Source organism: Dasypus novemcinctus, chromosome 21, assembly GCF_030445035.2.
Source record: "Dasypus novemcinctus isolate mDasNov1 chromosome 21, mDasNov1.1.hap2, whole genome shotgun sequence".
In the NCBI taxonomy this organism is placed as follows: domain Eukaryota; kingdom Metazoa; phylum Chordata; class Mammalia; order Cingulata; family Dasypodidae; genus Dasypus; species Dasypus novemcinctus.
In genome coordinates this window covers 23811320-23835155 of record NC_080693.1, presented here as the reverse complement: position 1 = coordinate 23835155, position 23836 = coordinate 23811320, and the positions used below count along the sequence as shown (strand labels likewise).

Here is a 23836-nt window from a genome sequence, read left to right as displayed (position 1 = left end):
TAAACAAGTGGCTTGCCCATCGAATTTTTGGAGGGGTTAGCCATGAAATTCTAATCTGCTGAGGGTCACTCAGGCAAGCAGCCCTGTGTCCGTGGCTGAGCTGGTCTGGGCTGCACTGCACTCCAGGTGGGAGGACGCTGGTCATTTCCGGGTGTGCCAGTCTCTGCTGTCGAAGCAGGAACGCCACGTCCCTGGAGAAGCAGCAGTGAGCAGGCCTTGGTCGTCTTGCCCTTTGCCTCCCCACCCTCTCCTCTGCTGCTGGGGCGAGCGGCAAGGGCAGTATGCCACCTCTCACCGTTCCGAGTGAGAGATGACAGGAAGCCGCAGGGTTCCGGAAACCTGGAGTTGTCCTTGGGGGTTCTGCCACTCTGGTTAAATGGTGTGGAAACGCCCAGCTCCCTTTTACTGGTCTCCAAGAGAAACAGATGTGGGCAGAATGGGCGTGGGTCCTGTTTAATGATTTCAAGTGCCACGGCCAGCCCAGGGGGTGGCTCTGCTTGAAGCTTCCCCACCCTGGCCAGCAGCTGCTCCCAGCCTTGGTGGGAAGTCTGGAAGAGGAACCCACTGGCTAAATCCTAAGGAGGATTCTGCTCAAAAGGACACATGCAAATCCTTGCTGAGGAAATGTTCCTGGAAAGGGGGTGGAACCCACTGCACCTCCTGATTGGTGAGAAAAGACCATGTGTCAGTCAGGGTCCTGCCACCCAATTGGTGTGGAAAAGCACTGCTGACCGGCCCTCACACTGATTGGAGGAAAAACATTGCCAGGCGGGCTCTGCTATGTGATTGGTGAGAAAAGACCACGTGTCAGGGTCCTGCCACCTGATTGGTGCAGAAGAGCACTACTGACCGGCCCTCACACTGATTGGAGGAAAAACATTGCCCAAAGGGCTCTGCTATGTGATTGGTGAGAAAGGACGTGGCCTACAAGATCCTGCCGTCTTATTGGTGAGGAAAGGCATTTCCTCACGGTTCCAAATCTTTTGCCTCAGCCCTTCCTTTTCCTGGTCACCCCCTGAGGGAAGGTGGGAACGTTGTTCCTCACGACCCCCCAGGGGACACTTGCTGCCAAAAAGACCCTGAGAACTTGGCCGGAACCAGCTTTGGGAGAGGTTCTGAGGCTGCCAGGGAGAAGCGTTCCCTTGAGTCCTTCAATGGGGTCTCTCCGTGCCCCCCGCAGCATCTCTCGTTGTCAGCCCAGTGGTTGAAGGAGGGTGTTTCTTGGGCGGAAGCTCTTTGGTCCCAGCATCTTGAATTTTGGTGTAAAGGTGATTTGCTCTGAGATTTTTGAAATCTTGTCAGAATGGAGCAGATCCCGAGTGCCACCGCTCCCCTTGGTCTCCAGGAGCCCTGACCTGTGTCCCCAGGTGCAGTCCGCACTCATTTGCTCTGCTTCAGAGGAACTTCACGGGGGCGCTGGGACAACCGACTCCTGAGTCGCCTTGGGAATGGCCACCCCAGACTTCCCAGGGCCTGGGGGGCCTGAGCCAGGGGCCGAGCCCACCCATGCACTGCTGGCCATTGGCTGACTCTGGCCCTGGTGAAATGTAGAGCAGAGCCGAGCCCAGACAAGAACAGCTTGGAACAAGGGCATTGGATTCCAAACATTATTACGGAGTCCCCCATTTGGGAAGTTTCATAGCAACACATTTGTTGGGTTCTTTCTCCCCTCCTCTAGGGTAGACCCAAACCCGGGGCTGGCAGCGCTGGCGCACAAAGGGCTGTGATAAACAAGCCCGGGGAACAGGCGGCTGCACTCTCCGGCCATTCAGTGCGATTTCACAGCGCTGGGACGGCCTCATTATGGCGTGGGCTGTCGTCCTATACAAAGTCAGATGAGATAAATTTCTCCCTTTTCTCTGCCGAAGGGTTTGTGAGCGATGCTCGTCCTGGAATCTGTCAAAAGAGAGAAGGTTTTGTTTACCATTTGTCTTCTTTATGGACTTGGGGGGCTCTTTCTTCTTCGAGCTGGCCTTAGAGTCACTGCGACGTAACCGTTGCAGCCGTGTCTCCATTGATAACAATATTAATTTATCATCATCCCAAACCATCTGTGATGGATAAAGACATTCCGGGAGGCTCCCGTGCACCGAATTGTGATGAGAATTAAGAAATTAGCCAGCGCAGCGAGCATCCCCGTACAAAAGGCTGGCGTTCCATCTCGCTGAGCAGCCTGTTTCTTTCAGTCGCTGCCCGCCCCTTCCAGTCTGCTGTTTGCAGAGCTGAATGGAGGCCTCTGAAAAGGTGCCCGAGTCCCGAGAAGATGCGGTCGGTAGCGGAGCAGAGGCAGGCCTAGTAGGTGCTGTCTTTGCCAGGGCGCCCTGCCTCCCACTCACCTCATATCTTCTGGCACATTTTGGGGAGGAAGTGGGCACCTTGGCCCTGTCCCCTCTGGGCCCCTGGGCCCCCTTGTACCGCTCCCTCTGTCTTCCTCGCTCTTGCATTCTCCTCCTTCACTTCATGGTATCCATCGGTCTGTCTGTCTCTAACTTGTGCAGTGGTTCTCAACCTCGACCGCACATTTGGCTGGGGAGATTGAAAAATATTGATGCCTGGGTCCCAGCCCCAGAGAATCTAGGTGAATTAATTGGTTCAGAGGAGTCCTGGCATTGGGAATTTTAAAAGCTTCCCAGGTGACTCTAATGCATAGCCATGTGTTGGGGATTAAATCATGCCCCCCACAAAAGTCATGTTCAGAGAGCAGATGCAGCTCAAGTGGTTGAGCGCCTGCTTCCCATGTACGAGGTGCTGGGTTCAATCCCCGGTACCTCTTAAAAAAAAATCATGTTCAGGGTGCAACCCCTAGTCCTGCGGATGTGAACCAAATAGGACCTTTGAAGATGTTATTAGTTAAGGTGATGCCAAGACTGAATGAGAGTGGCCTTCATCTGATATGGCTGAGGTCCTTCTAAGCAAAGGAAATTGACCATGGAGGAAAAAAAGGTGGAAGTCAGTGGCACCTGGAGAAGGGAGAAGACGCTACCATGTGCACTGCCATGTGACGGGAAGGCCGAGGACCAAGGATGGCTGGCAGCTAGCCTCAGGATACCACGATCTTGGGGGAGAAAGCAGCGCCTTGCTGGAGCCTTGATTTTGAACTTCCCCTAGCCTCAAAACTGAGAGCCAGTAAATTCCTGTTGTTAAGCCAACCCATTGTATGGTATTGTTTTAGCAGCCATGAAACTAAAACACCAAGGTCAAGGACCCCTGTTGTGGAAGAATAAGAAATGAGGATATTGAGAAGCAGATGTAGCTCAAGTGATTGGGCTTCCCCCCTACCACATGGGAGGTCCTGGGTTCCATTCCCAATGCCTCCTGGAGAAGGCAAGCTTGCATGGTGGAAGGGCACGGCGAGCTGACACAATAAGATGATGTGACAAAAAGGCACAGAGGAAAGACAGTGAGAGACACAACAAAGCAGGCAGCTGAGGTGGCTCAGGTGATTGAGCCCCTCTCTCCCACATGGGATCCTGGGTTCAGTTCCCGGTGCCTCCTAAAGAGAAGACGAACAGACACAGAGAGCAGACAGTGACCCCAAACAATGGGGGTGGGGGTTGAGGGGTGGATAAAGAAAATAAATCTTAAAAAAAAAAATAGAAACGAGGAGGTTGAGTTGCTCTTGGTAGTGTTAATAAAGAGACCGGAGAGGAAAGATTTATCACCAATGGATTTAAGTGTCCTTATGAGTCTGTTAATGAAAGCCGGGGGTGTTTGACATTTTAAGGCTTGCTGGGCAGGCCTGGGAGCTTAGCTAGTGCAGCTGATGTCAGAGCGTCCCAATCAGGGCACAGGATCCAACAGTCATCGTGGCCAGGTTGCTTGCACGCACGGAACTGATCATTTGAGGGTGTGGTCATAGCACAGCTGAGTGGCTGGGACCCCCGCTTGACCTTCCTGACTCCAGAGTAGTGTCCACACTTCCTAGAAAGGCCTAAAAGCCTCGGGGGAGCCCCTTTATTTTGCAAGTCCTTTGTCACATTTCCATTTCCTCTCATAACTTTTTGTGGGTGCAGGGAGAGGAGGTGGTCGCCTTAGGCAGGAAGGTAGCTAGTGGCTGGCACTGCTCCCAGCGTGGAGGACAGAGGGCCCTTTATGGCGCAGTTGAGGCCAGCACCTGCTGGGGGAGAGAAAGCGACACCTTGGATCCCAGAAAGAAATCCCAGTGGAAGAGCTCGGCCCGGTAGAAGAGCTCAACTCTTCTTTTCCCTGATATTCGGGGAATGTGGGAGTCCAAACCCATGGCCTCTATATCTGACTCCACGTTTGTGTGTGTGTGTTTGTTTTTTAAAGGAGGTGTGGGGATTGAACCCAGGACCGCATACTGGGAAGCAGGCACTCAACCACTGAGCTATGTCTGCTCCCCAGTGAGAGTTGGTTTGTTTTCAGGAGGTACCAGGGATTGAACCTAGGCTTCGTACATGGGAAGCAGGTGCTCAACCTGAGCTATATCCGCTCCCCCCGGCTCCATGTTTAAAGCCTTTTGGGTGCTGGCGAGTCACTTAGTGCTACCTCACAGTCTTCTAGATGTAAAATTATAGTCAGATTTATCATCTCTGGGTCCCTTGGGCCTTGACATTCCGCGTTCCTCATGTTCTTTTTAAATATTGAAAATTCTCTAGATCCTTGGTAGCACAGGGCAGTTTCTTGCAGCAGTGAGGTGTGTGGTGATAGCGAGGAAAAGCCGTCAGGTGGATGTGCTCTTGCCCCAGCATCTTTACAAAGGAAGAGGTTCCCCGGCTCAGGGATGCAGCCCACGGCCTCCTGCTGTGGAGCAGGATCTTCTGGTCTGTTCGTCTCGCTCATCCCCTGGGTTTCCGTGGCCAGTGTTTTCAGCATCCTGGGTGCCAGTCCCACGTCTCCAAGGTCTTCTTCCAATCACCCCCAGACTCAATCCCCAGGGGTCTCTTGAACAGAAGGGCCTCCTGACCGTTAAGCTATCTCCATTCACTGGCGGTAACTGTTCTGGCAGCCAGACGGCTCAGGGCATCGTGGGGGAATAGTGTCGTGAGGATTTTTGCTGCGAGGAGAACACCAGGTCAGCCACGACGAACAGACTGGGGATGAATAGTTTAAAAACAGGGAGCCTGGAGTCATTCAAGTGCTACCTGTGACTAAGCCACTTACGACTCCTCGGAGCCTCAGATTTCTCAGTGAATATGGGGATAGCGATAGCTCCTCGTAGGCTTAGGGTGCAGGTTAAGTAAGCTGGCAGAAGAGAAGTTCCTGGCACATAGCACCCCATAGATGGTAGCTGCGATGTCTATTTGTTCAAGTCGAGGGAAAAACAGAATAACCGGAACCCTCCACCACTGCCAGCATGCCCGCAGAGCGGGGGCTGTCCTTTAGCTCGGCCTGGCCTTATTTCTTTCAGTGAGCGGTGGTCCTTGGGAGAGCCAGCCCCTCTCACTTGCAGGGCTCAGTCTTAATGTGAACTTGGAGGCTGATTCCAGCAGGACGGGGCAGGGCCCCGGGGATTTGCCCTAACACTGTGGCACGCTCTGCATAAAGGATTTACATGCCTTGGGAGCCAAAATGACAAACGGGTGGCAGGGCAGAGATGAGTGCTGGGCAGCTGCTGGCAGCGGTTCGGCGCAGAGAGGACAGGCTGGGCTCAGCTGTGCATCCAAGCATGGCTCTGAAAGGGCCGAGGACGGGCGCCCCGGTCGGCCCAGGCTGTCCCTCGCGTCACACCATGGAATCACCTGTAAGACCTGGGCTTGGGCCCCAGCTGTGAGACAGGTGCAGAAGACTTTAGCTCACCAGAGTCCTGAGGGTCAAATAACTCAGTTTGGGATTACGAGCTCCCCGGCCCCCTCCACTTCCTGCTGTCTGCACCTTGATCCGAAAGTGGCAGGGGACAGGAGAGGAGGTCCTGCAACTTGAAACATTTATTCCTTTGTGCCTTGTTAGTAACTGCTGGGGGTGGGGTGCGGGGAGGAGGGAGCCTAGCTGCGGAGGAGGTTGACTCAGAAAGCTGAAATGAAGCTTGTGGGTTATCTGTGGATTTAAATTATCCTTGCTTCCTCATTAGCATGGGGAATCCGAGCGGAGAGGGTTCCGTGCTTGAGGTGCACGTCATCTGGGAGGTGAGGGCATTACTTTTGCTCGGTTGCCCCCTCCTCCTTTCCTCCAGATGCACTGTGTCAGTGAAAAGGCATTTTCCCGTGGAAGGAGCAGCAGGTTTGCCCCGAGGTAACATTTAAGCTGATAAAGAATGTTTGTGCGTTGATTCAGTAAATGTTTATTGAGCACCTACTATGTGCTAGACCCTGGGGTTACCATGGTGACCAAGAAAGACGAGTCCCCTGGGAGCTTACTTCCTAGTGGGAGGTTGACAACAAAGGAAAAAGAATAACAAGAGGCAATTTATAGATTATGATGAGTTACATGAAAGAAATAGGGTGGAAGGAGAATAGTGGGCTGGGGTGGGGCTGCTCTCTAAGGTGGTCAGGGAGGGCCTGAGGTCAGAGCACCGAGGAAGCTGAGGGAAGGGCATCCGAGGCCCGTGGAAAGAAAGGACAGAGGTCTGGAAGCAGGACAGGGCTTGGGTGGGCCGTTGGTCAGAAGGAAAGTGAGTGTGGGATGGGTATAATAAGGTAGAGGTTAGGGGAAGCCACAGGTGGGGAGAAAATAGTTGCAAATCACATAGCTGACGCACTGCGAATGGACACAGAGAGCAGACAACAGGGGGAGTGGGGGTGAGGAGAAATAAATAAAATAAATCTTAAAAAAAAAATCACATAGCTGACAAAGGCTTGGGTCCACAATATATCAATAACTCTCAAAACTCAACAATAAGAAAACAAGTAAACCAAATTAAAAAATACTTGAACAGGGGAAGCGGACGTGGCTCAACTGATGGAGTGTCTGACTACCATATGCAGGGTCCAGGGTTCAATCCCCAGGGCCTCCTGACCCATCTGGTAAGCTGGCCCACGCACAGTACTGCCGCGTGCAAGGAGTGCCGTGCCATGCAGGGGTGCTCCCGCGTAGGGGAGCCCCATGTGCAAGGAGTGCACCCCGCAAGGAGAGCTGCCCTGCATGAAAAAAAGTGCAGCCCACCCAGGAGTGGCGCCGCACATACAGAGAGCTGACGCAGCAAGATGACGCAACAAAAAGAGACGCAGTTTCCCGGTGCTGCCTGACAATGTATGCAGACACAGAAGAACGTGCAGGAAATGGACACAGAGCAGACAATGGGGGGGAAGGGGAGTGAGGAAGAGAAATAAAATAAATCTTAAAAAAAAAAAAACTTTAAGAGGCACCTCACCAAAGATATATGGATGGCATCATGAGTCGCTGGGAAAATGCAAATTAAAACCACAGTGAGATATTATTGCACACCTGTTAGAAGGTCTAAAATAAAAAGTACTGGCAATTCCAAGTATGGACAGAGATGTGGAGCAACAGGAACTCTCCTGCAGTGCTGGTGGGAAGGCAAAATAGCGGAGCCATCCTGGAAAGCAGTTTGGTACTTTCTTATAACGTGAAATATACACCTTCCGTCTGATACTGCAATCCCACTTGTAGGGATTTGACCCAGAAAAACGAACATTTACATTCACACAAAAATCTGTACATGATCGTTTATAGCATTCGGAATTGCCCCAAACTGGAAACAGCCCGTGTGCTTCGGCGGGTGAGTGGCTAAGCGAGCGTCTCAAGCCTTCCCCTGGAGTACGGCACACACGAGTGAACTGCGGGCCCACGGGACGAGGATGAACCTCACGTGTTCTGCTACGTGAAGGAGGCCCATCTCCAAGGCCGCCTTCTGTACAAGTTCACGTGCAAGGCGTCCCGGAAATGGCAGCCTGTAGGGGCGCCAGGGCCTGGGGTGAGGGGCTGACCGCGAAGTGGCGGCACGAGGGAGTTCCTGGGGGTGTTAAGATGGTTCTGTGTCCTGGGTGTGTAGTTCCTACAAGACTCTGTGCCTGTGATAAAACCCAGGGAACTGCATAGCAAAAAAAGTGCATTTCACCCTGTGCAGACTAACGATGGTGACGATGAGAAAGCCACTTCCGTGGGGTTCTCGGTCATGGCGTCTTTGGGCTCCCTTGTCCCCAACCCCAGTTCTTCATGGCTCTGAGCTCCCTGAGAGACCTCTGCCAGCCTCAGGGCAGCACTCCCTCTGCCCCCGCCCCCCGCCCCGGTCTCCTTGAGCCCCCCCCACGTGGACCTGCCCATCTCGTGTCTTCTCTGCCCCTTCACTTAGGTCCCCTCTGCTCCAGGAGCCCTGGCAGCCTCTGCCGGCCTTCGCAGGCCTCTAGTCTTGCTTGCTGAGTTTTGGGGGCACCCCTTTGTGCCTGTTGTTCACCCTCTCCTCACTGCCTCCTCTGGGGGATCCCCCCAGGCTTCCCCCAAGAAATCCAAGGCGCACACACATGAGACAAGGGAAGCCTTCGGGTCTGGACCGGTTTCCCCTCGGCAGCACCTGCCCCCCCAGTCCCCTGCCTCCTCTGCAGAGCCTGCCTCCGTCGTCCCTCTTCCGCTCCTGCCCCCGTGGCAGGACCTGTGCACAGGGCACCCCCCCCCCACGTGCCTCCCAGCACCTACTTCTCTGGGCCTGGCGCCCAGGTACTCAGACCAGCATCACCCCAATAGAGGAGAGTCCATCCCCCTAACCAGCAGTGGTGGGCCTTTGACCGACAGCCTCGTGACTAGCCCTGGGGGTCTCCCGTTCTGGGGGAGTCTGGCCAGTTTCCAGATGCACTGATAGAGCGACCGTACCAGGAGCCACAAGCTGATTTCTCCGCCCACTGCCTCCGTGGGGAGCGTGTCCTGGGAAGGGGTTTCCCCGCCAACTTGGCCCGGGGAGGGTGTCTGAGCACTCTCTGCTTGCAGGACTGGAACCAGGGCTTCTCCTGGCACGCCCGGTGGGCGAGGAGGGGGCCGTTCCTGGGGAGGGGGACGCTCCCCACTGGCCTCCCTCCCGTGACCCTCTGCACCGAGGCCTCCGTGGGCTGCTCTTTTGGACACAGTCCTCGGCCTGGCCGTGTGTGTGAGCCTTGAGAGCTGTAGCAGAATCAGAGCTGGAGGGGCGTCTCTGGCCGTCACGGGGGCCCCATCCATCTGCCGGGGTCTCGGGGCCCTCAGAAACGCAGCCTGAAGGGGAAAGACTTCCCGCTGCCCGCGAAGGCGGCAGCTCACTCAGGGGAGCTGGAGAACGAAAGTGGCCAGAGGCTAGGGCACAGCCACCATGACGTCATCTCGTCATCTCGGTTGTTCTGTGTCCCCTCGTTGGCCTCGGGCCGCTCCCGAGAGGCTGGGATGCCACGGCAGCTCCCCTCGCCTCCCCTTGTGCTAGAGGGTCGCTGCCATTTGAGGGTCCTTCCTGATCCCCTGGGCTCTGCAAACGGGATCTTCTGGAAAAGTCGCCAATCCTGCTGATCACGGGCCAGGAGGGACTTCCAGAAAGCCAGGGTGTGAGCTGCAGCGGAGCAGGGGGGGCAGCCCCAGGCATGCGTCTTCACCCTGTCTGGGATCGCGGACAGAGAGAGCTGCTCGGGCTCAGGGAGCCCAGGAGCAGGACCAGCAGCCTTTCAGGTCAGCGACCCGGGGCCCACGGAAGGGCTGGCAACCAGGTCTCAGCGAGTAGATGCCGGCACAGTGCACGCGGGTGCAGCACGGGGGCCAGGCTCTCAGTGGGTGTGTGCTGGCGGCCTTGTGTGCTCGTGGCATCGGCGGTTTCCCTGTCCTCTTGGCCAGGACACAGCAGCGTGGGCGATGGTCCAAGGCGGCAGGCTGCCACCCTGGGTTCTCTGGAGCCACTTTGGGAACCAAGCCATGGACTGTTAGATCAGACGTGACCTGAGGGGCAGTGTAGGCCTCTGTCCTCACGGACGAGCTCGTGGGGCCCAGAGAAGGGACGGCATCAACCCAGGGCCACGGAGCAAGGGACTGGCAGGCCAGGGCTAGACCAGGCTCCCTTGGCCCACCTGAAGCCATTTCTGAGCCTCCTGCCCCGTGCGATGCTCCTGAGCAGGTCAGCTGGGGTGTCCTCTGCCCTGGGAGGCGCTCCCACCTGCCATATTTGTGAGAAACCAAGGCCTGCCGCGTTCTCAGGGACCTGAGGCTGCCCTCTGCTCTCGCCTTGTGGGAAAAGCCTCCACGGCTAGGCTGGTTCCCATGGCCAGGTGCTGCCGGCTCCGTGCAGAACGACGGTGACCTGCCTTGGAAGGGAATGACCTTCCTCTGGAGGAAAATGGCCGACTTCCAGGGGCAGCAGAGGTCACCAAATGCGCTTCCTCTGGAGGAAGTCGTTCCGACCCAGACCGTGTTTTCAGAAGAGTCGGGAAAGCGCGCCCTGCCCGCTCTCCATGCCCCTCTGCAAAGGAAGAGGCCTCTGCTCACCCCACTTCCATACTCTTCCCAACTCGGCCCAGCCCCTCACTCCCCTGCCCACTGAGGCTATGTGTGTGTATGAGAGTCTGTATGCGTCAGTCTTGGTGAGTCTGAATCTGTGTCTGAGTTTGTAGGAATCTGTGTTTGCATCTCTTGTGTATTTCAGGGTGCAGTGGGTCCCTTTGGCTTTCTCTTTCTACGGGGCCCCACACAGCCTGGGGCCTCCTTGGTAACCACGGGACACATACTCGATTCCTCTGATGTTGCTAGCCAGATTCCCTTTTCCAAGGTGATAGGAGAGCCTTGGAAGAGGGACATTCTCCACTGTCACTCCTTAAAACTCATCCTTCTCTGCACAAGGAGTACGATTTGGGTCATGTCTAGCCACAAGTTTTTGCCAAAAGACCTTATGTTAGGGCCTTTTGGCTGGGAATTGAGGAAAGCATAATATGAGTACTCCGTTAGGACTGCTCTTGGCTGCAAGTAAGAAAACCTACCTAGGATGGGTGTAAGAGCTTACTTGTCCTTGTGTGAGAAGAGGCACAGGAGTGGGCAGCCCAGGGAAGGTAAGGGTCTCGTGAGCTGGGCTCTCTCCATCTCTCTGCTGGTGCCCTCTTCATCTGTGGTTTTCCCCTCTCATTCTTGGCTGCTGCTTCTGTAGAGTCAAGTTCATTTCATACAGCTGTTGTAGGGCCCAAAGGAGATGACTTGTATGCCAGCATGAGAATGCTCTAAGATGATTTCTGGGCGTCTGGCTGATAGGACCATGGCTAGATGGAGTCTCTGCTCCGGGCCAGTGAAGCCGGCTGATGGCCACCCTGCACTAGAGATGACCCAAGCAGCCTTCTGAGGTCCCATGACCTTTGGGACTCTGATGCCTTCTCTTCTGAGAACTATAATGTGCTGGCACAGATGCACATGTCAGCTTGCTGCCTCTCACAGACCAGGCTAAGGGGCTGGTGGTCAGATTCTTCGCACAATCCTGGAGAAAGATTTGGAAACCAGGCAGCAGACTCCTCCTCACATTGAATCAAAAGACCAGCCCATCAGAAGTATCTGCTCCAGCAAACAGACGCGGGGCTCTCTGCTGTTACTCAGGAGGGCCTGCAGCTGGCCTCGGGTGGCCTTGGTGCCTCTGCAGCAGCAGCCCAGTTGCTGAGCAGCCACCAGCTGCAAGGGGCCGCATGTGAGGACGGCACTGCAGCCCCACTGCCGCCCCTGCTTAGATTCTGCTCTGGGCCAGCTCCTGCCGAAGAGGAAGGCTACCTGGCCCATGGTGGTGCCTGTGTGACTTAGTTCCGAACCTTCAGGGACAGGGTGCCCTTCGTTGACCTCCTTCCAGTCAAGTCCAAGGAGCCAGAAACTTCTGGTACACAGCTGTGTTCCATCAGCACCCAAGGGAGAGGTTTTGGCTTGAATCTCAGGATTACCAGCAGCTGTGTGAAGGCTGCCAGGGGAGGCCAGCCAGGAGGGGCCTCTGGAGACTGTCCTCCCAGCACCCAGGCCTGCAACAGTGGCATGGATGGTGGGGTCCTGGGCTGGGGTCCCCCAATTTCATACGGTATCATGTGGAGAGACTTAAGAGGCCTTGGGTGGGAAGCGGATTTGGCTCAACTGATAGAGCATCCGCCTACCACATGGGATGTCCGCAGTTCAAACCGAGGGTCTCCTGACCCGTGTGATGAGCTGGCCCACGCACAGTGCTGATGTGCGCAAGGAGTGCCATGCCACGCAGGGGTGTCCCCTGCGTAGGGGAGCCCCACACGCAAGGAGCGCACCCCGTAAGAAGAGCCGCCCTGCGTGGAAAAAGTGCAGCCTGCCCAGGAGTGGCGCCGCACACATGGAGAGCTGACACAGCAAGATGACGCAACAAAAAGAGATACAGATTCCCAGTGCCACTGACAAGAGTGCAAGCGGATGCAGAAAAAAACACAGCAAATGGACACAGAGAGCAGACAACTGGGGGGGGAGGGGGGGAGAAGGGGAGAGAAATAAATAAATAACCAAAAAGAGGCATGGGAGTGGTCGGATGCAGCTGTCCCACTCCCTGCCCCCCCAGCTACCTCCCTTTTGACATCCTTGTCTGCAGCAGCCCTCTTCCAGATGGAATCCTGGGTCTTTAGGGACTTCAGGATTTGTGGGCTCTTCTCCTTTTTTCTTTTTTTCCTTCCTCCCTTTTGTTCATTTTTTTTTCTTTTTTATGGACCCACATTCTTTCCCTTGTTCAATCGAGGTGAAATTCACATAACATAAAATTAACCATTTTAAAGTGAACAATTCCACAGCATTTGGTACATCCCCAGTGTTATGCAGCCACCAACTCTCTAGTCTAAAGCATTTTCATCACCCCAAAACAAAACCCCATTTTGTTCATCAAAACACTAATCTATCTTCTTTCCCAAAACAGTGTTTATTGTGGTCACACATACACAACGTGCCGTTCCCCATTTCAGCCACTTCAGGGATACAGTTGAGTGGTCTAATTACACTCCCAGCATTGTGCCACCCTCACCACCACCCAGACCAAAACCTTTCCATCACCCCAAACAAACTCCTCACCCATCATGCATTCCCCCATTCCCCCTTCCCCACCCCCACCTCTGGGACCCTCCAATCGACTTCGTCTCTGTGAATTTGTGTGCTCCACTTATTTCATGTAAATGAGATCATTCAGTAGTTGTCCTTTTTCCTCTTTTTCTAATTACTAAGGTAAAAAAAAAAAAAAGAGTGGGGAAACATCTTGAATTTAGGGTCGATTTAAGAAGACAATTTCCTAACAAAAGGTATTTTCCTGTCCGTGAGGGGCAGAATGGGCACAGTTCCATTTACCTCATGTGGATCCTAAAAGGTGGAGAAACCAGGACTCGCCCAGGCTGCCTGTGGGGCCCCGGTGCCTTCCGTCCCAGGGGCCATGCTCCCTGCCCCCCCTCTTAGCCTGACAGCACCCGCTAATGGACCCTCACGCCAGTGTTTCCAGAAGTTCTCACATGTCCACACATAACTTCAGCAAACAGTTTCTTTCCTTTCTACCATCCTTCCTCCCTCCCCTTCCTCATTCTCATCAGCCACTCCTGGGCCCGAGGCTGGCTGGGTGGCGGTGTTTCCACCTGCAGACACGGAGCAGTGCTTGCCCGGGAGCTCTGCTCTCACTTTCTTGGCTATTTCTTACCCTGTTTGGAGGAAGAAGCAAATAGCAGCCCTGGGCAGCAGGTGAAATTGCTGCAGGATGCCTTTCCTGCAGGCAGCACGTTTCTCCGGGCTTCCCTGGCGGTGGGGAATGGGTGTACATTTGTCTCCCTAATCCCGTCTCCCCCGTCCCCCTGGCCCTCGGAGTCCACGGCCCTGATGCAGGGAGGCAGGATTTAGCAGGGGGTCTTGGTGTAAAGTTTTCCTTGCCCAGAGCATCACATCGATAGTGGGAAACAGAATCCCAAAGCCCGCTGGTCTCCCCACCCCTGGGACCGGTCCCTGGAACACCGAGGGGGAGCCTCAGGGTGTAATGGGCTGGGGGAGGGCAACGCACTCCCTTACCCCTCTCCAAACCAGGAGGAGGGGCGTGGAGCCTGCTGATCGGCTCAGTAGCCACTGGCCTGAACCTCAGGGACCTCACTTCAGCTCCCTGCTTGGCCGACCCCTTCCTGCCAGACCCTGGAAAGTTCCTTGACATCAGTCTTCTTTTGCACATTTAATCATTGTGATCGTAAATTACCACTACAACCCTTTCTGGTGCTACACTTACGAGTTTTGGGACCCAGGAGCCAGAATGCCCTCAGTGACCCAAGCCTCGGACCACCTGGCTGCAAAGCAGTGGGTGGGCAGAGCAGGGGGGTGAGCAGTGGCCCTGTGACTCCCTCTGACCCCCCAAAACCCCACGGCCACAGCAGACCCCAAACCCCGTGCCTCCCACCCAAAGGGCCAGGCAGGAAATCTGGGAGCTGGCTGAGGAATGGAAACACCGGCACTTACCCCATCAGGGTGAGGTCTACCTCCAGATGCGGGCTCCTCCCCTTGCGAGCTGGGCCATGGGTTTTGCATTCCTGCAAACATGTTTGAATGGAGGAGGCTCCCCTCTCCAGGGCTCCCAACTCTGCTTTCCTGTTGCCAGAAAGTCCGTCAGTTTTGATTACTGTTCTCCATTCCAGGCAGGTGGGTGGCCAGGCTCGGAGCTTCTGGAATGTGGGTGTGGGCTGGGCTGGACCCAGCCTCGGTCCCTGCTCTTCCCCAGAAGAGGGGGGTGGTCCTGGGTGGGGGAGGGCGTGCCCTGGCGACCCCCACCTCTGACCCTCTTGTTGTGTGCTCTCCACAGCTTGCGATTGCCACCCCGTGGGTGCTGCTGGCAAAACCTGCAACCAGACCACAGGCCAGTGTCCCTGCAAGGACGGCGTGACGGGCATCACGTGCAACCGCTGCGCCAAGGGCTACCAGCAGAGCCGCTCGCCCATCGCCCCCTGCATAAGTACGCGGCGCCCAACTGCCCGGGCTGTTCTTGCCAACGCCCCGCTCCAGGGGGCTCAAGCAATGGGCCTTGGTTGCCTCACGGTTTGGAGGCAGGAAGTCCACCATCCGGGCCTCGCTTTCCCCTGGAGTCCGCGGCGTCCTGCCGCCGGCTGGCCGCGATGCCCGGGCTTCCTTGGGTGGCGTCTGCCTCCGTCCCGTGGCGAGCCATCTCCTTGGGCCCCCTCCTGGGCTTTCTCTGACCTCAGGCTCTTCTGTCCCTGTCCTGCTTTCCTCTGCTTACAAGGCCTGCAGCCATACAGAGAAGGCCCCCCGATGCCACGTGCCTCTTCTAGAGAGGGTCTTAGAAGATCCTCTTCACAGAGGACTCTGCACCTGAACTAGTAGTCGTAGCTTCACAGGTCCCGCTTACAAAGGGGCTCATTTGTGAGTTTCACAAAACTCATTTTGTGAGTTTCTTCACAGGAACTCAGGCCGAGACTTGAGCAGGTCTTGGGTGGGAATCTGATTCCGTCCCCAACAGGTGGGGGCGGGGGACAAGCCCTTCCAGGATGCTTGCCACGGATGTGGTGGGTGCAGGTCTCTGCACTCAGTGCCTGGCTTGTGGGGTTGTTGCAGAAGCAGCCTTGGGGTCAGCAGAGCCAGGCTGAACCAGCTGCCTCCTCTCCTCAGCCCAGGTTCCATTTCCACGTTCTGCCCAGACCCCAGACCTGGGCTGGACCTGTCCCGGGGGCCCCTGCTGCTCCTGTGGGAGTCCCAGTATTCCGCCTGCCCCGGTAGAGTCAGAGCCACATTGGAGAACTGCTAAAGTGGCTGTTGCTCTTCTAAAGGATGTCGCTGCTAGGGGCCCTGCTGGGCCAGGGGCTAGCACCCGGGTTGCTGGACCATGAGGAGGGGGTGGGCAAGATGGCAGGGGCAGACAGGGACCTTGAGGTCAGATGGGTTTCAGTATTTTACCACTTGTATTGCCATGTTGGTGTCCCAGGGGAAGAATTAGCCCTGGTTGGAAGAATCCAGCCTGGTTGAGAGCTGGCCCTTGGCCTTGGCCTTGTTGATTCCTTCCACTGTACTGACCTAGACCAACACAGAGCAAAAAAGGCCGCAGGTCCCAGCTAACGAGGCAGTCTCCAGGGACAAAGTTGGATTCTCTAACACGGGTTGACCAGCTGACCCATGGATTCGTCCGTGCTGTTTTTATGTAACTTGATGGTTCCTGTATTTTGTAATGGCTGTAGAGAAAAATCAAAAGAAGAATAATATTTCATGGCGTGGACATTATATGAAACTTAAACTTCAGCGTCCACAAATGAAATTTGGTTGAAACGCAGCCCTGCCCCCTCGTTTGCTGTTTTTGAGCACCCTTGGCAGAGCTGAGTAGTGGGACAGAGCCCTTATGGCCACACAGCCTAAAGTACTTACTCCCTGGCCTTTTACAGAAGCTGCTGACCCCTGCTTTAGAGCTTTCCAGTGGCCCATAGGTCCAAGTCTGCATTGCTTTCTCTGGCCACTCATGGGACTTGGGACGACCTTAGGGTCACGAGGCCAGCTCCAGACAGGGGGAGTGGAGAATGCTGGACATGGCACTGAGGCTGAGGGCCCTTACCCCGGCCACCACCAGGAGGTTTCCCACAAGCCTTTCCAAGAACCCCACTGGGCAGGTGGAGGGTAGGCAGAGGAACCTTAGATTTCCACACCTCATAACCCGAGTTAGGTGTGGCTTCACTTCTGGAACACGGCCACCTGTGTAAGTTCCAGCAGCTCCTCTGACAAATTTTTTTTTTTTCTCCTGAGATGGCTCCCTTGTCTGTTTGCTCATTTTTTCCCATTGTTTGCACTCGTTGTCTGCTCATGTTTTGCTTGTTCGCTTGTTGTCTGTTGTGTTTTTCTTTAGGAAGAACTGGGAACCGAACCCAGGGCCTCCCATGTGGGAGGTGGGCACTCAACTGCTTGAACCACATCTGTTCCCTGACCAGTTTCTAAATCAGGAGACACATCTGCTTGGGCATCTGTTGGGGCATAGTCATAACAGACAACCCAAATCAGTCTCAGGATGGTGAGCTCTGTGTTCGCCCAGGGCAGAGCAAGTCGAAATGTTTTCACCACAGTACCCTCTTGCAAAAGTCCTTTTCTTTCATCTGTGCAAAACGTTGCAAGGAAGTCTGTGCGACCACCTCGGGCTATGAAAACGTGGGAGAGAGGTTTCCCTCTTATAGGGAGTTGGGAGCTCTCAGGAAGCTCAGAAATGTCTGGAACCAACCTTTCAAAACTACTCCGCGTCTTTACAACCCCTAGGTGGAAAGAATGAGCTTAAGAATGGACGTGACACCAGAGAGGGAAGCCCTGGGAGATGAGAACCCATTTCCAATGTGCCCTGTCCCTTCCTCCTCCTTCCCCCAAAAGGTGGACTGATGTCCGCGGTGGGCTTTCCCACCAGGCCACCTCAAGGCCTGCGTCTCCTTCCTGGGATGTCCCTGAGCTCTTCCTGAGGGCAGCCTGGGGGGCTTGTGCCCTGTGGGTCACAGCTCGGGGAGCCCTGACGCTCTGTGTGCATCCCAGGGCCACACCCCGGGGCTGAGGGGAGGCGCAGCGTGGCTCCGTGGCCACCAGTCCAGGGCCCACTCGTGGGGCTTGCACACCTGGGCTGGGCCACTCGGGTGTTGCCCCTGGAGTGCTTCTGCCGACACCCGGCAGCTGTGAGGGCCGGGAGGGCCTGGCACCACGTCAGCCTCTTAATGAGCAGCCGTAAATGGGCACCTGTGGCTTGTTCACGCCAATGCGGTTTCCCTAGAGAGACTTCTCTCCACCTTGCTACGTCCTCTGCCCCTTTCTCCCTGGTGGTGGGAAGGTTGGCTCCTGGGGTGACCCTCAGATGGACCCTGGGCTTGAATCTTCCATCTGAGCCACAAGGCCTCAGGGGGACAGCTGAGCTAGAGACTGGGGGCCAGGGGGACACTCTTACCCAAGGGGTCAGACGGTGGCCTGGAGCCAGTGGGGTTCGTGGAGGTCTTTGAGCTCCCCTGTCCATGTGGTCGCTCATCAGTGGCCCTTAAGGACATTTGGTCTGGGATTTGGCCTCCTAAATGGGGAGGAAGCCCGAGCTGCAGCGCCAGGTCTTTCCTGGAGACCTACTGAACCTCTTTTCTGAGCCCAAGAGGGGGTCTGGGAATGCGTAGGAACTGAACTGCCGTTCTAGGTTTGAAAAGGTGGAGCAGAATAAGGCAAAGTGCCTGTACCAGGCCCGTCATTCTTCTCCACATCATCAGTCCCATTCTGCCCACTAAGAGCATGCATTAGCTTTTTTAAGATTTATTTTTATTTGTTTCTCTTCCCTTCGGCCCCCCCCCCATTGTCTGCTCTCTGTGTCCACTCGCTGTGTTTTCTTCTGTCTGTGCTTTCTCAGCAGCACCAAGAATCTGTGTCTCTTTTTGTTGTGTCACCTTGCTGCGTCAGCTCTCTGTGTGTGCGGTGCCACTCCTGGGCGGGCTGCGCTTCTTTCACGCATGCTGGCTCTCCTTACGGGGCGCACTCCTTGCGCACGGGGCTCCCCTATGCGGGGGACACCCCTGCGTGGCAGGGCACTCCTTGCGCGCATCAGCACTGCGCGTGGGCCAGCTGCACACGGGTCAGGAGGCCTGGGGTTTGAACCACGGCCCTCCCATGTGGCAGGCAGATGCTCTATCGTTGAGCCCAATCCGTTTCCCTGCCTTAGCTTTTGAGATGGGAGCCAGGGGTGCAGGGGCACCTTGGCAACAGGTAAGATGCTTCTCTTTGGGTGGGTTCCTGGGCCCCCTCACGTGTGACCCCGGCTGTGGGCTCCTTCCCCCCAAAGAGTTGAAGTCAGAGGTGAGCAGGGCCCAGGTGACCCCACGGGTGAGCAGGTGGGTGCTCTGCTGCCCCAGGGCTGAGCTGCGTGCAGCACACACAGTCAGCAGCGTATCAGGAGGACAAACGCAGCGATCCCGGCTCGGAGCAGCGTCTGCTCTGCCCGCTGCCCACTGGCTCCTGCCGTCTCCCCGACCCCCAACGCGGAGCGAAGGCCTGGCTTCCAAAGGGGAGCGTTGCGGTGGCCGCCGTTTTGGGTCTGCTCCCCGGCTTTTCTCTTCTGGAGCTGTGGATTGGGAGAGGTTGGGAGGGGCGTGTGTCATGCTCATTGTGGTTCAGAAGTCTAAGCTAATCTCTTCCTACCTTGCTTCCCTTCCTCCCCACCCGGAACCCTGTGAAGAAATCCCTGTGGCCCCGCCCACCACGGCTGCCAGCAGCGTGGAGGAGCCTGAAGGTAGGCTGCCCTTCAGCTCTCATTTCCAGCCTTTAGGGGCTGGCGGGCAGGTGGGGGGGGGGGGTCGGGGAGGCGGTGGGAAGGGGTTGGAGACGGGGTGGGCCGGGGAGTGCGTTAGAAGGCACGGGCTCACTCAGTCACCACCAGAGATGCCTCCAAGAATCAAAGGAAGGGTTTTTAACAGCTGGGGGGGGGGGGGCGTGAGTATTGCTCAGAGTTGAGCCCACGTTTCCTATGTACAAGGTCCCAGGTTCAATCCCTGGTACCTCCTAGAAAAAGTAAGACAGAGCCAGAGGCCAAGCCTCTCTCCTGAGCCTGGAACCCTACAAACTGAGCCGCCCCTACACGCCCATGAGCCCCCCAGAGCTGCCGCTAGCCCCTCGCCCGCTGAGCTGAGCAGCTCCTTCCCGGGGCTCTGCTTGCCTGCAGAGAAGGAAGGAGGTGGACGCTGGGGGATGAAAAGAGATGTTCTTGAGCCCAGGGGTCCCCCAAGAGAGTTCAGGATTCAGAGCGTGGAGGCCCTGAACTGAGACGGAAAAGAAATTGCAACCTTTTCACCCACCTCTAACTCAGAGTTAGCGTTTCCTCCATTGCAGGCACAGACCGCAAACCCCGATAGAATCAGCAACACCTGTACCTGGGCCCCAGTAAAAGTCCCAGCTGTTTTCACGTCACGTGGTTGGTGCAGATAGTATACGCATTATTTCTTCGCAAGTGCAGCAGACACACTTGCTGATCCATCTTGATTTATAATGCCGCACCAGGAAAGCACATACATAACGGAGCTATCTTCAGTCCGGGTTTGAAGTAGTATTTGGAGAACTGTATTTCCATCCTACTGGTTTCCTTTGTGGTCCTATGTATTCTGTTTAATGTGCTTAAAACTACCTGTGGGCTTCCTGGACGGTTGAAGGGCACCAGAGAGGAGGTGCATCGCTGGCTTTGGGCCTGCACAGGGCATGGGCCTGGCTGGACAGGCTGGACCCAGAGGGCTCGGGGGCCCCACAGGCTTGGCATGGGGGTGGGGGGTGCCGAAGGAGTGGCAGGAGGTCCCAGCATGGGCCTTGTGCCCACTCGGGGGGATCTATTTCCGCTCCGGATAGGACTGTTGGGAGCAATGCAGAAGGCTGGCAAACCCATGTGGTCCCTGAATGTTTTAGGATAGACACTATGGATTTTTCTTTTTTTTTTTTTTTTAGTATTGGCAGTGTACTGGGAACTTGAGAGAAAACAGATTTAGAACTTGCACGTACACAGTCAGCAAACATCCCTCAAACATCCCTCAAACACATTTCAGGGAGTGCCAGAGGCCATACTGGGGAAAGCCGACAACATGTTCTGGTCTTGGGGTGTTCTCAGTGTCCTCGGTCAGCTTTGAGGGGACTGCAGGGGGCACTCAGGAGTAACATCCCCGAGAAGGGCTGGGAAGACGCAGCCTCCTAGGGTGCCCGGGTGGGCAGCGCGAATATGGAGCGAGAGAAGGTGCTTTCTGTAAAAATGCCATTGAGAGAGATGTCCCAAATTAGCTCAGCTCAAGGGGAGAGCAGTTTTGAAGCTATAAGCTGCATGAGGGGAGTCTCGAGTCTAGCTCTCCTTGATTTGGTATCAGTCTTTGCGCAGCTTCAAGTGGTTTGCTTCTGAGCTCCTCGAGCTGAATGAGGCCCTCGGAGCAGGACTGACCTGGGAGCAGGTCCTTCTCTCCCTTTCCCCCGTCTTTCTACTCCTTGCAGCCTGACTTTGAGTTTCTTGCAGTGGTTTTTGGCCTTTCCTCCTTCCAAATCAGAAATAGGCAAATGGAAAAAAAGGGCGTGTGTGTGTAGGAAATCCAATCATGAGATTTCTGTATAGGCTCCATGAAGCTGTGTAAACCATATGACAGTCTGCACTCAACCAGACGGAAGATTCCTGATGAACTTCTTAGAAACACTCCTAGCGCCCTCCTTTGAAGTGCGTCCTTGGTTGGCTAATTAGCTTTCCTGGCTCCTTTTTATTTTCTTACTATTTCCTTTCTGCATTCAGAACCTTTAGAAAGATCATTTAATCAGAAGCAAGCAGTCAACAAATGCCCTTATATAGTGGCTTCCTTGCAGTGGGGCTAAGTAAGCAAGTGCAACGCTTGGAGCTCCAGGACCCTTGGAGTTGGGTGATCTTGGAGCAGAGAATCCCGGCTGCTGTCTCGGGACCCGGTTTGGGCACGGTGGCCTCCCACCACCAAGAGGCTGGGCTTGCCTTGTCCCAGCAGGCCAGGACAGTGTGGGCAGCAAGCCAGGAGGCCCCCTGGGAAGCAGCTCCTGGGAGCTGAATACTTCCAAGCCTGTTGATTCTTGCAGTGTTTGAAGAGGGAAGGACTCTGTGCAGGCTGCCCGAGGAAAGCTTATTTACTTTTGCCTGAGTAACGGAGGAGAATTAATAAACTGAGAGTTTGTTCTGAAAGCCGACAGGCTTAACCTCCCCCTGAACTCATCCCCTTGAAAGGCCAGCTCACTCGTGGAATGTTCTTTCCCCTGCCCACTGAGCTAGCTAGCCATCCAGCATGGCGCCGGGAGGCGAGGAACCCTGTGCCCGTGGGAGGTCTGGAAGGGAGATGGAGCCCACCCACCCGAGAAGGGAACTGTGCCCAAGCCCCACCCCAGCACACCCCCGTTTGTTGGAAGTAGAGATTGCAGCACCGGGGCTAAAGGGGGCACCTGTCTTCCTTCCCCTCTTGTCTGCCAGTTCAACCAGTGGTGGTTCCTGATGTGCCCATGGTTTGGTTTTGTGGAGGCTGCGTGGTCTGGTGGAAGGAGCACTGGTGTGGAGCCGGGGGATCTGGGGTTGAACCTTCTCTAGCTGTCTGGACCTGGGCAGGGCTTCTTTTTCCTGCCTCCCTGGAAAACCAAAGGAGCAGGAACAAAGGCAGTCTGGGAACGTCCCCTCCCTGGCCCTCCGTTGTAGGAATGACCTTCTCTTCCCTGAGGCTCTTCTCCTCCTCCGAGATGCTTGCTCACTCTCCTGCTTCCCCTGTCTCCCACAGTGCCTTGCGGCAGCCCCCCAGGCAGAGGCATGCTGGAAGCTTCACAGCTGGCTCTCCCTGCCTGGTTGCCTTTGACCCTTCCCCTGGTGGAAAGACCATCTCCGTGGCCGGTTTCAGGCTATGCAAGGTGGCATCGCTGGGCGTAGGGTTGGGAAGAGATGGACGCAGCAGGCTCTCGGAGCCCACGTGAGCTGACTCCAGCCCGCCCCTGCCCGTGGGCCTCCCCCGCCGCCCCTCTCCCACACCCCGAGTGTTGCCTTAGGAACACAGCTCCCCAGGGGCAGAAGGGCCAGCCCTGCTGCTGAGAAGCTGCTGTGCTGTTGCTGCCCTCCTGGGTCCCCTTTTGAATAGATGCGGGACCTGGGGTCTGAGGGTGAGGGCAGCTCCTGGACTCCCCCCACCTCCTGACAGGGGTCTCTCTTGGCGCCCTTTCTCCCCCCGCTCAGCCCGTGTCAGACCCTCCATGGTACCTATTGCTGAACGGCTCCACTGGGCCCAGCCTGGGGCAGGAGTAGGAGTCTGGGCCTCCAGGTGAGCCTGGAGACAGAACTCCTGGTGGCCCGGCAGCTGGACCTGCACCAGGAGCTCCGGCTCAGGCAACCAGGTGTGTGTGTCGGGGTAGGGGATGACCTTGGAAAGGCACCTGAGCTTCCTCTCAGCACCCCCACCCTTTCCTCTGAGAAAATTGGGTTTATGCGGACCTTGCAACCTGGATAAGCCGGGGTTATTCTCACGGCAGGCCCTCGTTTCCCAAGACAGGGCGTCGGTTGGGGAATATGGGCAAGCTGACAAGACTTGAAGGCAGTCCCGGTGAGGTGTGAGATGGCTGGGCCAGCAGAGGAGGGAAGCCGAGACCTGAGTTCTGCCAGATCTCTTGGACTGGGGCTAGTAACTCTGCCTGCTGGGGTGGTAATGAGGATAGGATGACCTGCTTAGAGCCCTTGTGGATTTAGCGGTGGGCCTGTCCTAAGTGCTCCAAAAAATAATCAATCAAAACAACCTGGAAACCTCCAACAGCCCAGTATCGTGAGAGGCTGAGCCGAGCTCCTCGGTCAAGGAAGGTGGGGTTTGGGGTGGAGGTGGCTGCATGAGGACAGGTGTGGCACGTCAGCTCGAGGGAGGCCTTGAGAAGATTGTGGGACCACGTGGCCTCCTGGAGGTCACAGGGCGGCCGCCCACAGTGGGGAGCCATTGGAGACACTGCTTGGTGGCCTGGTCTCAACCTCCTCATCCGTCATTGTTAGCCTCTGAACCGAGCAGAAAGTTAAAAACTGGAAATCCATGAAAAACCAAGTACTTGATGACACACTATAGCCGAAAGGTGGAGGCAGTCCAAGTGCCCATCAGCAGATGAATGGATAAGCAAAAGGGGGCGCATGCGCACAAGGGCACGTTATGCGGCTATAAAAGGAGTGAAGCTGTGAGACATGCCACAACACGGATGAGCCGCGAAGGCGCCCTGTTGTGTGAAATAAGCCAGACACGTATTGTTTGATTGCATTTATGTGAAACGCCGCGTACTGTATGATTGCATTTATGTGAAGTGTCCAGAAAAGCAAATCCAGAGAGACAGAGGGCAGATTTGTGCTTTCCAGAGGCTGGGGGAGGGAGAAACGGGGAATGACCGCTCAGTGGGTTTGGGGCATCCTTTTGGGGTGATGAAAAAGTTATGACACGAGATGGTGGTGATGGTTGTACCACATTGTGAATGTACTAAAAGCCACTGAATTATACACTTTCAAATGGTTAAA

General features: G+C 55.7%; 1 protein-coding gene across 1 annotated transcript in view; it reads left to right on the top strand.

Moving 5' to 3' along the window:
• Positions 1 to 23836, top strand: part of NTN1 (netrin 1) — a 184903-nt gene that overhangs the window by 116938 nt on the left and 44129 nt on the right. The window contains exons 4-5 of the mRNA XM_058283488.2: positions 14648 to 14797; positions 19019 to 19072. Of these exons, the coding sequence (XP_058139471.1) occupies positions 14648 to 14797; positions 19019 to 19072 (204 nt within the window). The remainder of the gene's footprint in view (positions 1 to 14647; positions 14798 to 19018; positions 19073 to 23836) is intronic.